Source organism: Numida meleagris, chromosome 10, assembly GCF_002078875.1.
Source record: "Numida meleagris isolate 19003 breed g44 Domestic line chromosome 10, NumMel1.0, whole genome shotgun sequence".
In the NCBI taxonomy this organism is placed as follows: Eukaryota; Metazoa; Chordata; class Aves; order Galliformes; family Numididae; genus Numida; species Numida meleagris.
In genome coordinates, this window is record NC_034418.1 from 1,621,975 (window position 1) to 1,636,204 (window position 14,230).

At 54.0% G+C, this 14,230-nt stretch overlaps 2 protein-coding genes and 1 non-coding gene across 11 annotated transcripts in view; 2 read left to right on the plus strand and 1 right to left on the minus strand.

Annotated features, from left to right (window-relative positions):
• The window catches only part of HYDIN (HYDIN, axonemal central pair apparatus protein), a 115,529-nt gene extending 104,086 nt beyond the window's left edge, over window positions 1-11,443 (plus strand). For all 9 annotated transcript variants that reach the window (XM_021408634.1, XM_021408635.1, XM_021408638.1 and 6 more), the window contains 18 exons: window positions 226-460; window positions 907-1,119; window positions 1,768-1,906; window positions 2,237-2,402; window positions 2,760-2,907; window positions 3,501-3,708; window positions 4,206-4,427; window positions 4,779-4,948; window positions 5,293-5,491; window positions 5,619-5,777; window positions 5,914-6,194; window positions 6,498-6,717; window positions 7,109-7,321; window positions 7,771-7,934; window positions 8,232-8,382; window positions 8,538-8,768; window positions 9,479-9,703; window positions 10,845-11,443. In XM_021408634.1, coding sequence (XP_021264309.1) covers window positions 226-460; window positions 907-1,119; window positions 1,768-1,906; window positions 2,237-2,402; window positions 2,760-2,907; window positions 3,501-3,708; window positions 4,206-4,427; window positions 4,779-4,948; window positions 5,293-5,491; window positions 5,619-5,777; window positions 5,914-6,194; window positions 6,498-6,717; window positions 7,109-7,321; window positions 7,771-7,934; window positions 8,232-8,382; window positions 8,538-8,768; window positions 9,479-9,703; window positions 10,845-11,333 — 3,833 coding nt within the window. In that variant the 3' untranslated portion in view covers window positions 11,334-11,443. The remainder of the gene's footprint in view (window positions 1-225; window positions 461-906; window positions 1,120-1,767; window positions 1,907-2,236; window positions 2,403-2,759; window positions 2,908-3,500; window positions 3,709-4,205; window positions 4,428-4,778; window positions 4,949-5,292; window positions 5,492-5,618; window positions 5,778-5,913; window positions 6,195-6,497; window positions 6,718-7,108; window positions 7,322-7,770; window positions 7,935-8,231; window positions 8,383-8,537; window positions 8,769-9,478; window positions 9,704-10,844) is intronic.
• VAC14 (Vac14, PIKFYVE complex component) overlaps window positions 11,539-14,230 on the plus strand; it is a 51,058-nt gene continuing 48,366 nt past the window's right edge. The window contains exon 1 of the mRNA XM_021408648.1: window positions 11,539-11,712. Coding sequence (XP_021264323.1) covers window positions 11,609-11,712 — 104 coding nt within the window. The 5' untranslated portion in view covers window positions 11,539-11,608. The remainder of the gene's footprint in view (window positions 11,713-14,230) is intronic.
• Window positions 14,049-14,119, minus strand: TRNAG-GCC. The gene has a single exon. It is a non-coding gene; the product is annotated as a tRNA-Gly (tRNA).

The window sequence follows — 14,230 nt, forward strand, 5'->3', positions numbered from 1 at the left end:
AGAAATGTGCCCAGCTGGTGTAACACACTGGTCTCTACCATGAGTTGGCAGAACATTGACCCAGGCCAACTCAGTAGTTCCTGGAAATGTTTGGGGCTGAACGTGGTCCAGAAGACATTCCATGGGTGAAGTTTGCCTCTAGCAACTCAGTTCTGGAGATGAAGAGAGTTTGATAGGATTTCCCTCCTGAAACCAAATGTCCGGCTAAGCTCTTCCTTCCCACAGGACGTTGCCTCTCCTCCATGTCTGTTGCCTCTGCGAAGCTCCCATTTGGCTGGCTGGGCCACGCTCTGGAGCACACCTCGTCCTCCCTGAGCTCACCCACAAGCCTTGGCCACGCCACCCCACTGTTCTCTGTTGAGCCCCCCAGTGGCACCATCCCTGCTGGCCAGGAGCAACTCTTCCAGATGAAGTTCTCCCCGGTGTACGTGGGGAAGTTTAAGAGCTGCATGGTCTGCAGGTAGGGAACATCCAGGAGTGGTAACTCTTTAACTTGGCCTCCAGCGGGGGGTGGGAATGCAGACCTGGGGACAGCCAGCCCCAGAGGGGCAACAGGAACAACCAGCACACAGGAGTGAGCAAAGGTGATTATCTGGCCTTGGTGGAAGCAAGTATGGAGACAGTGGGAGAAGACATTTTATGAAATATTAAGTTCCCATCTGGAATGGGAGATCCAGAAAAGCTGCCTAGGGCCAGCTAATCCCTAGCTATCCTTCTTTATCAGACAACCACAACCTCCCTATCTACACAGATGCTTGTGTTCTTCTCTAGACACACAACTGTTCCCATTTCTACCATTTTAGCTCTGCAGTTCTGTTTGATTTTCTTGCACTGAGAAAGAATTCAACACAAGCAGCTGGCTGTCTGGAAACAGAGTTCTCCTAAAATCATTCCCTTTCTTTCTAGCATTCCTAACCTGAAGCCAAATCAGAAGGGCCCAGAGGTGGTTGTGAAGGGGAAAAGCCTGATGCCACATTGCCACTTTGAACTGGAGGATTCTGACTACATCACTGCAAAGAGGCGCAAACAGGAGCTGCCGGAGCCCGAAGAGGCAGTGCAAGATCTCAATACCAGAGTAATCGAGTTTGCAGCAACTGGGGTGGGCGGCAGGAACAGCAGGTAGGTGTGGGCATGGCTTCTGTTAATGGTTTCTTGTCACCCTCCTTGAGCAGAGACTTCTCCAGCCCTGTGGCACATCTATACTGTGTCTGTGTTCTGCTGACACATGGCCACCAGCCTGCTCTGGGGCTGGAACAAGCTGGGGAAGGACAAGTGGCCAGTTTTTCCTTCTCTTTGCCCTTTACTTCAATGAGTACAGCTGGTAGTGTCTCCTCAGCTGGCATGGAGTTGATCTAAGAGAACCCCATCTAGCCTGTGCTACGAGGCTGTACAACATTGGTTCCTTCCAAGAGCATCCTTGGGAAATTCTTGCTGCTTTGACGTACCAGCCAGACAGGGCCACTGAAGGCTGCAACCACAACAGGCAGTATCATCTTTCAAGGGAGTCTTGTTGGACATAATTTCACCATTTTTAAGGTTCAAGAGTTTGGCTTTCTATAATTTCTTTCTTAATAGCTGGCATTATTTCCACCTAGGAGACCAACACTGCTCCCAAAAAGCAGGTGAAATGTTCATGCTCCCAGCATTGTCCACCTGCATCCAACATCTGGATGATGTCCAGACTGGCAGTGCTTGATGTCTGCTGCAGGATGGGGTTATTAACATCTTGCCACCACCTTAGTAATCCTTCTCAATTTGTATGCCCAGGACCTTCACAGTGATGAACCCAACCAGTTCTGCATACTCCTTCCAGTGGACATGCCAGGACGCTGAAGCCCCACCAGGGCAGAGAGCTTTCTTCTGCCTGACAGAGAGAGGGCAGATCCAGCCCGGGAAGAAAGCAGAGGTGGGTGCAGAAAAGGAAGAAGGTGGGCCCAGTATGTATGTATGCCAGGTTGACACCAGCTGTGTCTATGCTCTGGGTGTCTGATCTCACTGTGAGCTTGCTTTAGGCAAGGTCATGAGGAAACTGTTGACTAGAGTTGGCAGAAAGCCTGTTCTTACACTGCTAATGTCTGCCATGCCTTTGGGCTGTAAGCGTCACAGTGGCCTGGCTCTGAGCTGGCAGAAACATAAGGTGGAGCTTTCTGGGATTTCTCTATGGTACAGCCTGCACTTCCTTCCCTTACCCCTGCCAAGGGCAGCAACGTTCCTTCATTTGCTTCTTTCTCTCCAGATCAAATTTGAATTCATCCCACGACATCTGGACGTCACCGAGTCCTTCTGGGTCTTTACAATCCCTGAGAAGAGCATTTCAGTCCAGTTCCTGCTGGTGGGACACACCACTGAACCACTCGTGACTCTGGACAGGTCCCATTTGAACTTCCACTTGCTGTTAGTTGGTGAGCACGTGGTTATGCCTTATACACTCAGACATGTGCTGAACCAGATCTGTTGTTCGAGCCAAGCTCCCAAAAGGAAGCTGGAAATGGGAGCTGGCAGCTGTGAGCAGGTCAGCCAGCTCCTGGACCTGAGTGTAGGAGGGGAGGGGAGGAAGACATCAGTGTTAGGGACACAGTGTGTGGCTGAGACTTCCAGGAGAGGATCTGGGAGCGATGCCAGGAAGACCAGTGGGTCAGAAACTGGTTTGATGCAAATTGCTGGTGGGCTCAGCACATGGGCAGGAGCAAGTGTGCCATGGTGGCCCTGCTGCCAGAGGAATTAGGGGTTTTCAGGGGCTAATCTAATTCCTTTTCCAGGGCATAAGGTACACCAGACCATCTATATGATCAACAGTGAGAAGGAGGCCTTCAGTTTTGCTTTCAGAGAAAGCTCACTCTTCTCAGAGGGATGCAGCAGCTCAGTGAAAGTAGAGCCCATGGAAGGCTCCATCGCTCCCCTTTCAAGGTAACGAGGCAGTGTGGTGGGCTACCAGGCCAAATTCCCTCTCCCACCAGCCAAATGTTGCTTTGCTTTTGAGGCTTTCTCCCCTCTGCAGTCACCAGGTGACTCTCAGCAGTAGCACATATCCACCTTGGTTCATTCACTTCCCATGGGGACACCAGGAACCTGCAGGTTTTACTTTCCAGTGGCTGTGTTTGGATTGCCCTGGTCTTCTAGGCCCCCTTCCTGGAGAAGTTCAGACTTGGATCTTCTGGTTTTGATGACAAAATCATGTTTTGAGGCTTTAACCATGTGATCCCCCAAGCTAGCAGCTGTCCAGGCAGTACCTCAGGCCATCAGCTGATCCACCAAGGGTGTCCTTGTGCCTACTTGCAGCCTGCCCGGGTGTCAGAACAATGCATTAGCTCACTGCAGCTTTGCTGTGGTTTAAAAGATGTTGAGCTTTGCCACAGAGCGCTCTGCACAGCTGCTGGCTTCTTCCAGGCCTAGGGCCTCACTGCAGCCACTGCATGCCGTTCTCCCATGCACCATGCGGTACGGGGCCAAGAAAGCCATCAGAGTGCAAACAGAGCCAAAAATGAGTTTTCTCTCCCCAGGTTTCCCATTACAGTCGTCTTCGTGCCAACACTAGAAGGCGAAGTGGTCTTCAACCTCAAGTGCGACGTCAAGAGGAAGACAGAACCCCTCTCCCTGAATATCAAGGCCGCTGGCTACAGCATGAGTGTGTCTGTCAGGTGTGAGGACAGCGATGGCAGCGTCACTAAGCTCAGTGAACAGGAGATCAACGTCATTGATTTCAAGGAGGTGAGCAGCTCCTCTTGTTCCACACGGTCCTGCAAGATGGGACCTGAACCAGGAGCTTTGCAGTTATGTTTGAACAAGAGGGAAGACGCTTCATAGAATCACTGAGGTTGGAGAAGACCTCTAAGATCATTGACTCCAACCATCAGCCGACCCCCACCATGCCCACTGACTGCATCCCTCAGTGCCACATCCCCACAGCTCTGGGGCACCTCCAGGGACAGTGACTCCCCCACCTCCCTGGGCAGCTGTGTTGGTGCTTCACTGCTCTTTTGGAGCAGAAATTGTTCCTGATATCCAACCTGAACCTCTCCTGAGGCTATTACCTCTCATCCTTTGCGTGTACAAGCTGTTCTCTAGCGAGAGGGAGACTGATCTTTCATGGTGGTCATCAGTCAAATGGGAAGGATCCAGGAGCACGTGAGGAAGGAGCCCTTGCTGTGTCTGTTGGCATTTTGCAGGTGCCGCAGCCCCACATCCTTGCCAATTTCTCCCCACAGGTGCAGCTGAATGAGAGCACCCAGCGCACTTTCAGCATCCACAACAACGGCAAGTTCAGCTTCACCTTCTTGTGGGAGCTGCGCGGCCCCGCAGCCCGGCTGCAGCTCCTGTCCCTCAGCCCCCAGTCGGGCAGCGTGCGAGCTGAAGGCAAGGTGGACACCGAGCTGGTTTTTCACCCACGGAAAATGTGCTCGTTAAAGGACGTAGAGCTGACGCTGCAGGTGAGGCAGCCATGCGTAATAGGGGAGCTTTGCCTTTCCTGCATGCCAGCTTGGCAGCAGGAGCCCGGAGCTGGGGGTGGGCTCCAGCTCTGAAGATCCTGAGCAGGGCAGAGAGATTCCTGCTGCCAAACAGGAGAGCCTGACAGCTTCTGAACCCCTTACTTTAGTGAGTGCTCACCCAGGGCCATGACTCTCCAGAAACCATCCCCACCTCTTTCTGCTGTCCTTTGGCATCTGGCTTTCCTTATTGTCACTGCCAGCTGTCCCTATTCTCTTCCTCACCCATCTCTGGCGTTTGTGGCTGCAGTTCCCATCTCTTCAGCTGGCTCGTGCTGTCTTTCTCCCCACCAGATCAGCAAGGGTCCCATGTTTACCTGTGTGTTCCTGGCCACCGTGGTAGTGCCCTCTGTCCACTTCTCAACCACCAGACTCAACTTCGGAGCCTGCTTCATCTATCAGGCCGGGATGCCACCTGCCCGGCAGACCCTTGCCATCACGAACAAAGCAGACAAGGATGTCAGGTAGGACTTCTCGTATTCCTTCAGCCCTCGCTTTTCCCATGCCAGCTCCACATCCAGCAAGCTCCTTCATGCCCCAGCTGTGCTGGCTATGGGGTTTCACAAAGCATTTCCTCTGGCTGATGGGAGTTTTTGCCTGTATGCAATTCTCCTTGGGGTGCCAGTCACGCAAGACACCACTATAGACTATTTCCCCGTGCTGAGCACACTATGACCTGCTACCAAGATAAGCAGACCGCAGGATGAAGCCATTGGGCCCTAATGACACAGCAGCCCAGATGTTGTCTCCTGAGCACCACACGCAGCCTTGTGACACCTCTGCTTCTCTTTGCTGTGCTTTCCGCCAGTCTGAGCTGCTTGTTCACCAACACCACGCACTTGGAGGTGGACTTCCCAGGGTACATCCTTTGCCCAGGAGGGACGGTGGTGGTGCCCATCACTTTCTATCCCAGAGAAGTTGCGTCTTACCATGAGCTCATCCCTTTTGAAATCAATGGTCTTTGTCAACAGACTGTTGAGGTCCAAGGAAGGGGTGCAGAAATGAAGGTGAGAGGAAATCCAAACCCTAAATCTCCAGCCAGCCAGCATGGCTTTCCTCATCTCTCTTCCCCAGCCTGCCATGATTTTGTTTTCCTCTTTTCCTTTTGCTTCATACTAATCCCTCTTGTCTCAGGTGGACGTTGTGGAACCCCAAGGGAAGGTGGTGAAGCTGGGAGCCCTCTCTGTGGGACAGACAGTGAAGAAGATTGTCACCATAGCAAACAACAGTGTTGCCCCTCTCACTTTTAAGCTCAGTTTCATGCCCACCGTGCCAGAACTGCAAGAAGATGGGGTAAGGCCACTTCCTTCCTTGGAGAACCCTTAGGGGGACCTACACTACAGGAGTACCTGCAGGTACCCATGAGCTGCTTGGGATGAGAGCTAGCATTAATTACAAATGCGTGCTGTCCACTCATTTCTTTGCACAGGTTCTCTGCTTGCACCCCAGCAGTGAACTAAGTTTGAAGCCCAAAGGAGACACCTGCAAAGTGGAGGTGATCTTCTCCCCAAAGCGCCGCATTCAGCCGTTCACTGAAGAAGTGATGCTGGAGAGCAGCGGGCTGCTGCACTCCCTGTTCATGGTACGGGGCTCCTGCCAGGGAGTCTGTGTCAGCTTGGACCAGGATCGCCTCAGCTTTGGAGCAGTGGTGCAGCGGAGCTGCACATCCCAGCGCATCACCATGCAGAACACGGGCGACATCGGAGTCAAGTAACGAAAAAACCATGCCTTACCTGAGTGCTGAGAGCTGGGGTGGGGGTTGGATGGTGCTGTAATTTGCCCAGGTAGTTCCCTTCTGCTTTTTCATCCCGCTGGAGAGCTGTGCAGTCAGGCCCTGGCAGTTATCAGGAATACACCCAAAGGCATCAGGGTGCAAGCTGAGTCGTGGCCAACTTGAAACCTCACCACACCTGAGATCCTGTGGAGAAGCCTACAGAGGGTGTGGAAACAGCATATTGTATTCACAGCCTCCCTGTTGCTAATCCTTTCTGTCCTTGTACTTTCCTTTGCAAGGTTTAAGTGGGACGTCAAGAGCTTCAAGCCAGATTTCTCCATCAGCCCCACAAAGGGTTACATCTCCCCAGGAATGGATGTCTCCTTCGTGGTGAGCTTCCACCCATCAAAGCTGAGCCTTGCTATCCAGTATGAGGGGCTGCAGTGCTTCATCCAGGGCAGTGAGCCGCTCTGCCTTACGCTGGCAGGGTGCTGCACAGAGACCCCCGTCATCAAAGAGGTAGGGTCCCTCCTATCCCACCACACTTCTCCCAGGGCACAGACAGGGGGCCCCTCGCCTGCTCCTCATTTCCTTTCTCCTTCACCCAGCATGTAAAAACTCATTCCTCTCCTTTCTCTATGAACAACCAACAAGATTGACTCCAAAAGCTATGGCGCAAATGGACATTTTGCAGATGACTTTTCCTAAAATGCTTCTTGCTGTGCTCTAGGGCCTGCTGTAGAGATGGTCTAAGTCCTTTAAAGCTCTCCCAGCCCTCTGAGCATCACAAGACCCTTCTTCAGGCTTCTGCCTCTTCCTTTGATCTCTCTGCAAGCGGGTGAGCTGGTGCCAGCCCTGTGGAAAGGAATCCTCTGTCAAACCAAGCATGCTCTGTGCTCCTCCATTGCAGACACTGACTTTTTCATGTGATGTGCGTGGGAAGGACAGCCAGACCATCCTCCTGTCCAACCCAAGCAATGAGCCCTGGACCGTGAAGCCTGTCATTGAGGGTGAACACTGGAAAGGGCCTGAATGCATCCATCTTGAGGGCAATCAACAAAACAAGCCCTACAAGATCACCTACAAGCCCCTAACCATGAGCTCTGAGGAAAGGAAACATGAGGTATGTGAGCTGGGCCAGCATGCTGACCCTCCTGGCACAACCCTCGCAGCTCACTCTGCTTTGGGCAGGACATTAAACAAGATGGTCTCCTCTAAACATGAATTCCCCTAAATCCTATGTTGGGCACCTGCCCATTACCCTGCTCCATCTGGCCTTACAGCAAGCCAGAACTTAAGCCAGAGCAAGAGCAGAGACCAGAGATCTCCAGGGCGCTAAGCAGATCTGTGCCCTGTGGGGTTGCATGTGATTGCTATCTCCTTAATGTATGATATTCATATTTAAAGCCTTACATTAAGAGTCCTGCAGTTTTCAACTGCTCTGGAGGCAGAGGAGTTGCCACAGAGGGCGTTTGGTGGTGACTCCTTGAGATGAGTATTGTGCGTGAATGAGCCAGTAACTGCTCTGGACTGGAAGCAGGAGAGCTCACCAGACCCATTCCTTGTCTCTAGGGCTCCATCTTCTTCCCATTGCCAGATGGGACAGGCTTGTACTACCTCCTGGAAGGGACTGCTGAGGGCCCAGAGTGCTCAGGGACCATTTTTCGGGAGGTGCCATGCAGGACTCCCTACACTGAGCTCCTCCCTGTCTCCAACTGGCTGAAAAAACCACAGAGGTGAGTCAGGCCCAGGAGGTCTCTTCCCATCAGCAATTCCTGCAGCAGTGCAAGGAAAGGCTTCCCCCTGTCCTTCCAGCAAGCTTTGCACTGTTCTTAGCCACTTTCTGGCCATAGATGCCTGTGGTTACACTGCTCACATTCAGACCCACGCTGGAGAACTTTTCTCTAGACCAGATGGGTACTGGCTCCCTCTGCCTGATGCAGGGAGGAGAACCAGGGGCTGTAGTGTACCCACATGTGATGGTTATCCTATGGGGCTCCTTCCGACCCTCACTGCCACCTCCTCACCCACAGGTTCCTTGTGGTAACAGACATACTCAAACCAGAGGACCTGGACAGTGGTTCTTTGCTGCATGGGCTGGAATACATTGATGTGCCTGGCTCCGGCAAGAAGGACTACAAGCTCACGTTCCTCTCCTACAAGGAAGGAGTCTTTAGCGCAATGGTAAAGGTGGACAGAAGGCTGCAGTGTCCTTCCAGGAGCTGTTTGCTGGCTGGGAAGCCACGTGCCTCTTTTCATACCTCCTCGGGCCCAGTCTGTACACCTGGTGGATTTCTACATGTAAAATGACCAGAGCTTCCTTTTTTCCTCTGATTCAGGTGACCTTCATCAATGAGGTGACCAAGGAATACTTGTTTTACCTGATCACTTTCAAGGCCACCGCTTCAGGACCCCTTGGCACTGTCGAAGTGAGCGCTGCTGTCCGGCAGAACGTGTCTTCCATTGTCAAGGTGGACAACCCTCTGGCTGACCCAGTGGTGTTTGACATAGATTGCAAAGCGCCTGACATCACCGTTCCCCCACATTTCACTGTTCCCGCTCAGTCAGAGGTAGGTGCAGAGCTCACCCAGTGCACACTTCTTTCCTCAGCCTCTCTGGGAGCAGGTGCTCTTTGAAGGTGATGCCCTATGTTGGCCATATTGGGCTGCTCTCCAAGGGTAACAGCTCCCACATGCTAATAACCCAAAGGGGAAGAAGTGAATGAGAATACCTCCAGTGGGAATTGCCCTGTTCTGATGTTCTGTCACGTTGCCTGCTATGATATGCAAACCTAGTGTCCCCCAGACCATCATGCAAGTCTGACTGCCTTGCATTTTCCTTCCACGATTGCTCTTCCTTGGGCCAATCCCTGTGCAGGGTCAGTTGGGTCTTCCATGTCCTCACTAGCAGTGTGCTCAGCTGTGTCAGGCTGCCCAGCTTCCCTGAGAACTGCTGGCAACGCATTGTAAAGACAAAATTATTAACTCTAGTAGCACTGAAATAGAACCATGTTGTATGAAGTGGGGGTTTCATCCTTGTTTTCCAAGAAAGCGGGGGGTGGGGGAGGTGCATGCCAGCTAGTCCTTCCTAACTCAAATTTGATAACGTGTGAGCAGAACAAGGGCACAGCTGCTTAAGCTTCCTTACACAGGGATGATGGGTGAAGGGCTGCTATTTGGGCCTCTTTGAGTTCTGTGTAGAGCAAAGAAACCAGCATTATGTGAGCTGGTTTCCCCTGTACTCTGCCTGAGCTCATGGCTTTTCCCTCCATTCTTCCCAGGCCAATCTTGTCTTTGAGTACCAGCCCTTGAAGGTAGGTGAGAGCACTGAGCGCCTGATGCTCCATAGCAGTGAATTGGGCTCATGCTACTACGAACTGATCCTGAAAGCCACGATTAGCAAGCCGGAGAAGCCACTGTACTTCTGCACCACGCTGGGCTCCAACCAGACCATCACCACCAAAATTATGAATTACAACCGCCAAAAGACAGAATATATCCTCCAGGTGAGTCTGCTGTGCTCTTGCTGGAGGGAGGGAGCACAGCTGCACAGGAGGGTTTGGAGGCAGCTTCTCTGGATGGTGCCAGCCCTCTCCTTGGATGGATCCAGCCCCACCAGCATGGCCAGGCATAGCTGGAGTGACCATGGGAGCCTGTGGGTCTTCCCATCAGAGCTGGACCTGTCCCTATCTGGACTGTCCTCACTCACAGACCCTCTCCACTGCCCTTGCTGGAGCTGCTCTTGCAGATCCCATGGTGCCTGGACTTCCACATCACGGCCAGAGCTGGGACTTTAGGTGTCCCAGGCCTCGGGTGCAGGACTGTCCATGCTGGGGACATTTGGTAGTCCCTATGGACCAATGTGGGGGAGAAAAATGTGATAGGCAAGGGAAAGTATGGGGAAAAAGACTTGGAGGGATTGGTGGGTGGCAACTGAACATGAGGCAGCACTGTGCCCTTGCAGCCCAGAAAGCCAACCGTAGCCTGGGCTGCATCCAAAGCAGCGTGGCTAGCTGGTCAGGGAGGGGATGTGTCCGTCTGCTCTGCTCTGTGAGACCTCACTTTGAGCACTGCGTCCTCAGTACAGGAGAGACATGGAGCTGTTGGAGTGTGTCCAGAGGAAGGTCGCAAAAGTGACCTGAAGGATGGAACAGCTCCCTACGAGGACAGACTGAGAGCTGGGGCTGTGCAGCCTGGAGGAGAGAAGGCTCCAGGGAGACCTGAGAGCGGCCTTCAGTATCTAATGAGGCTGTAAGAAGGGGACAGACTCTTTAGGAGGGTCTGTTGTGATAGGAAAAGGGGAAATGTTTTCAAACTAAAAGAGGAGATTTAGATTGGAGATAAGGAAGAAGTTTTTTACACTAAGGGCGGTGAGGCACTAGAACAGGCTGAGCAGAGAGGTGGTGGATTCCCCATCCCTGCAGACAGCCAAGGTCAGGCTGGACGGGGCTCTGAGCACCTGGTGGAGTTGTGGGTGTCCCTGTTAGTTGCAGGGGAGTTTGACTTGATGACCTTCAAGGATTTCTTCCGACTCAAGCAATTCTACGATGCAGGCGGAGCTTTGCTTTCCTCCCTGCTGTTTCCATTCTTACCCTCTGAGCTCTGCTTTTGTGACACCCCTCTGCTTGTCTTTCCTGTCCCATTCAGACTGACTGTGCTGATTTCCAGACGGAGAAGACCATCAGCACGCCGCCTGCCGCCCTGGGGGGCTCGGAGGTGAGCGTGGAGGTGATCTACGAGCCCTGCCAGCTGGGCGAGTCCCGGGGCACGCTGCAGCTCTTGGGCCCCCCAGGCGGGGAATACACCATCCCGCTCTTCGGCCTCGCCCTGCCCCCCAGGCCGCAGGGCCCCTTCCTCATCAAGGCCGGCGGCAGCACCTCCATCCCCTTCAAGAACATCTTCCCCCAGCCCACAACCTTCAGGTACAGCGTGGAGAACCCAGCCTTCGCCGTGCGGGCCACCGAGACCTTACGCCCCAAGAAGACCGTCTTCATGGCCGTCTCCTTCCAGGGCAGCCCGGACGGCACCAAGGTCCCCGTCACCAGCCGGCTGGTGGTCTCCTGCGCCCGAGCGGATGGCCTGGGAGCGGGCGTCTCCTGGGTGTTCTACCTGCGGGGGCTGCCCCCTGAGAAGTGACGGGGATGGGTTGAGGGCAGCCTCCGTGGGCGCGGAGCCGGCTGAGGGGGCTCGTGGTGCTGTCGCGGGGACTGTGACACGGTTTGGAATAAAGACACGGGCAGCGCAGAGTCCTGTCAGTGGGGGATTGAGAGACTGGCGGGGCGCTCCTCCCCGCCGCGTGGGGGCGCCCTGCGGCGGGGCGTGGTCATGTGAGGCGGGAGGGCGGGTCACGTGAGGGGGGCGGGCCGCCGGTGGCGGCGGGGTCCGGTGATGGTGGTGGTGCCGGTGGTGCCATGAACGCGGAGCGGGACCTGGCGCCGCTGGCGCCCAGCGTGGTGCGGGCGCTGAACGACAAGCTGTACGAGAAGAGGAAGGTGGCGGCCCTCGAGATCGAGAAGTGAGAGAGCGATGGGGAAAGCCAGGGGGACGGTGGGGGTGAGGGCCCGGGGCTGTGCGGGGAGTGGGTGGCTGTGGGGCGGCCGCAGGCCCCGGAGGGTGGCAGGGAGAGCTGTGTCCCCAAAGTCGTTCGTCCCCATAGCATCCAAGGTAGAGGTCTGTGGGAGTTTGCTGGCATTGAGGTGTCCCCTTTAGTTCTGTCCATACACCTTCCCCGTGCATCTTCTAACTCCCGTGCTGTCAGTGTGGGCACTCTGTGCTGCTCTGCTCCGTGGCCGTGCCTGGGAAGGACCGTGTCCCCTTCGAGCGCTGCCCCAGAGCTCAGCTCATCACAGCAGCCCAAAGCATCCCCCTGGGGACAGCTCAGGAACTGGGCGTCCTGGTTGGCAGCAGGTTGACCACAAGCCAGCAGTATGCCCTTATGGCCAAGAAGACCCGTGGTTCCCTGGGGCGCAATGCACAGACCGTGGCCAGCAGGGTGAGGGAGGTGCTCCTCCCCTCCTCTCTGCCATGGGGAGGGTGCAGCTGGAGCTCTGGGGCCCGGTTCTGGACTCCTCAGTTCAAGGCAGATAGGGAAGTGCTGGAGAGGGTCCAGTGGATGGCTAAAGAGATGATCGGGGCTTGGAGCATCTCCTGTATGAGGAAAGGTTGAGAGCCTCAGGACTGTTCAGCCTGGAGGAGACTGAGAAGGGATCTTATCAATGTTTATAATTCTCTGAGAAGTGAGAGTCAAGTGTCTGGGGCTGGGCTTTTCTCAGTGGTGGCCAGCGACAGGACAAGGAGCGACAGGCACAAACTAGAACACAGGAAGTTCCATAGGAACACAGGGAAGAACTTCTTTACTGTGAAGATCAGGAGCACTGGAACAGGCTGCATGGAGAGGTGGTGGAATCTTCTTCTCTGGAGATATTCAAGGCATCATTCAGAGGATGCTTTCCTCTGTAACTTACTGTAAGGAACCTGTTTTATCAGTGGGTTGGACTGGGGGATCTCTAGAGGTCCCTTTCAATCTCATTGGTTTTGTGATTCTGTGAACCAAGCAGCTCTACTCTCGTCTGTTTTGTCCCAGGACTGTGGCTTGATGGTTGCCTTATACCTACCAAAATCAGATTTGGGATCTGCTGATGGAGCTGGTTGCCCAAATTGGGAAGGCTGTCGGGAGGAGACAGACAAAGTCCAGCTCTTTCTACAGACACAAGGGTTTAGATCAACCTAAACTAGTCACAGAACAGCACTGCACGTGTGACTGCTGTGCCTACAGCATCGTGTGAGGAGGGATTTGCTGCCTTGGTGCAGGCACCTCCTGGCCCTGTGCCCCACAATGTGGGAATAGATCCTGCTGTGTGCAGACTCCCTCACACTGTGTGCGTTGCTGTTCAGTGCCTCTTGCTTCCCTAGTTCATCCCTGAGCCCTTTAAACCTAAAGGGGTCATGAAGTCACAGAATGGCCACAGGCAGGGTTGCCAGCCACTAGATCAGGCTGCACAGGGCCCCATCCATCCAGCCTGGCCTTAAACGCCTCCAGGGATGAGACACCCACAGCTCTGGGCAGCCTGTTCCATTGCCTCACCACCCTCTGAGTGAAGAATTCCTTCCTAACATCTAACTTAAACATCCTCTCTTACAGTTTAAACCCATTCCCCCTTGTTGTATCACTGTCTACCTGCATAAAAAGTCAATCCCCCTCCTGAATCCTGGGATATCAGGTTTTTTCTCTTCAAACCAAAACCCCACTCTGTCCGTTGAATCCACGCTGTGAAGAGATTCCCTCTGTGCTGTTGGAGCTCGGTGCATGTTTCTTGTGGTGCTGGGGTGGGACTGGGAGGCAGAGCTGTCAGCCTGGGGTCAGCAGTTTGTGAGAGTGGCACCGGCTGTGGCTGTGACCAAATCCAGCTTCGGGATGGAGCGGAGTAGGGGGGCTTTGTATTGCCTCCAGGGAGAAAGAGGGCAGCAGCCCTGTAAGGCAAGGCTGACACTTATGAAGGGGGGAAAGGGCCATAAATAATAATGATAAATAATGATTTCCCTGTGCTACACAGTAGGCGATGGGACAGTGACAGCCAGCTAGAATCGGGCAGCATGAGCTTTCCAAGCCCCTCAGTGCCTGTCTGGCTTCACGCAGCCGGGGCATGGTTAGTTCAGAACTGATGCTTGAAAGGGGGGCTGAGAGTGAGATACGGATTTGTTGCAGCAGCAACAAAAAAGACGTATAGGGTTTGGCATTGGAAATCTTTGTGCCTTCGTCACAGATTGAGGTAATGATAACTGTTTAGGCTGAGGTACCGGGGCATCTGTGCTCACCCTATATACAGAAGTCAAAGGAAAAAATTGTGCTGCTGCATTGGCCGGGAATCGAACCCGGGCCTCCCGCGTGGCAGGCGAGAATTCTACCACTGAACCACCAATGCTCCAGCTGTGTGCAGCTGCCCGCGCAGCTGCCTCGGCCCCGTGCTGCTGGGGAGAGTGGGGGCTCTGCTGAGCTGATAGGTATCACCTTCAAGGTAAGAGTGGGTAAGCAA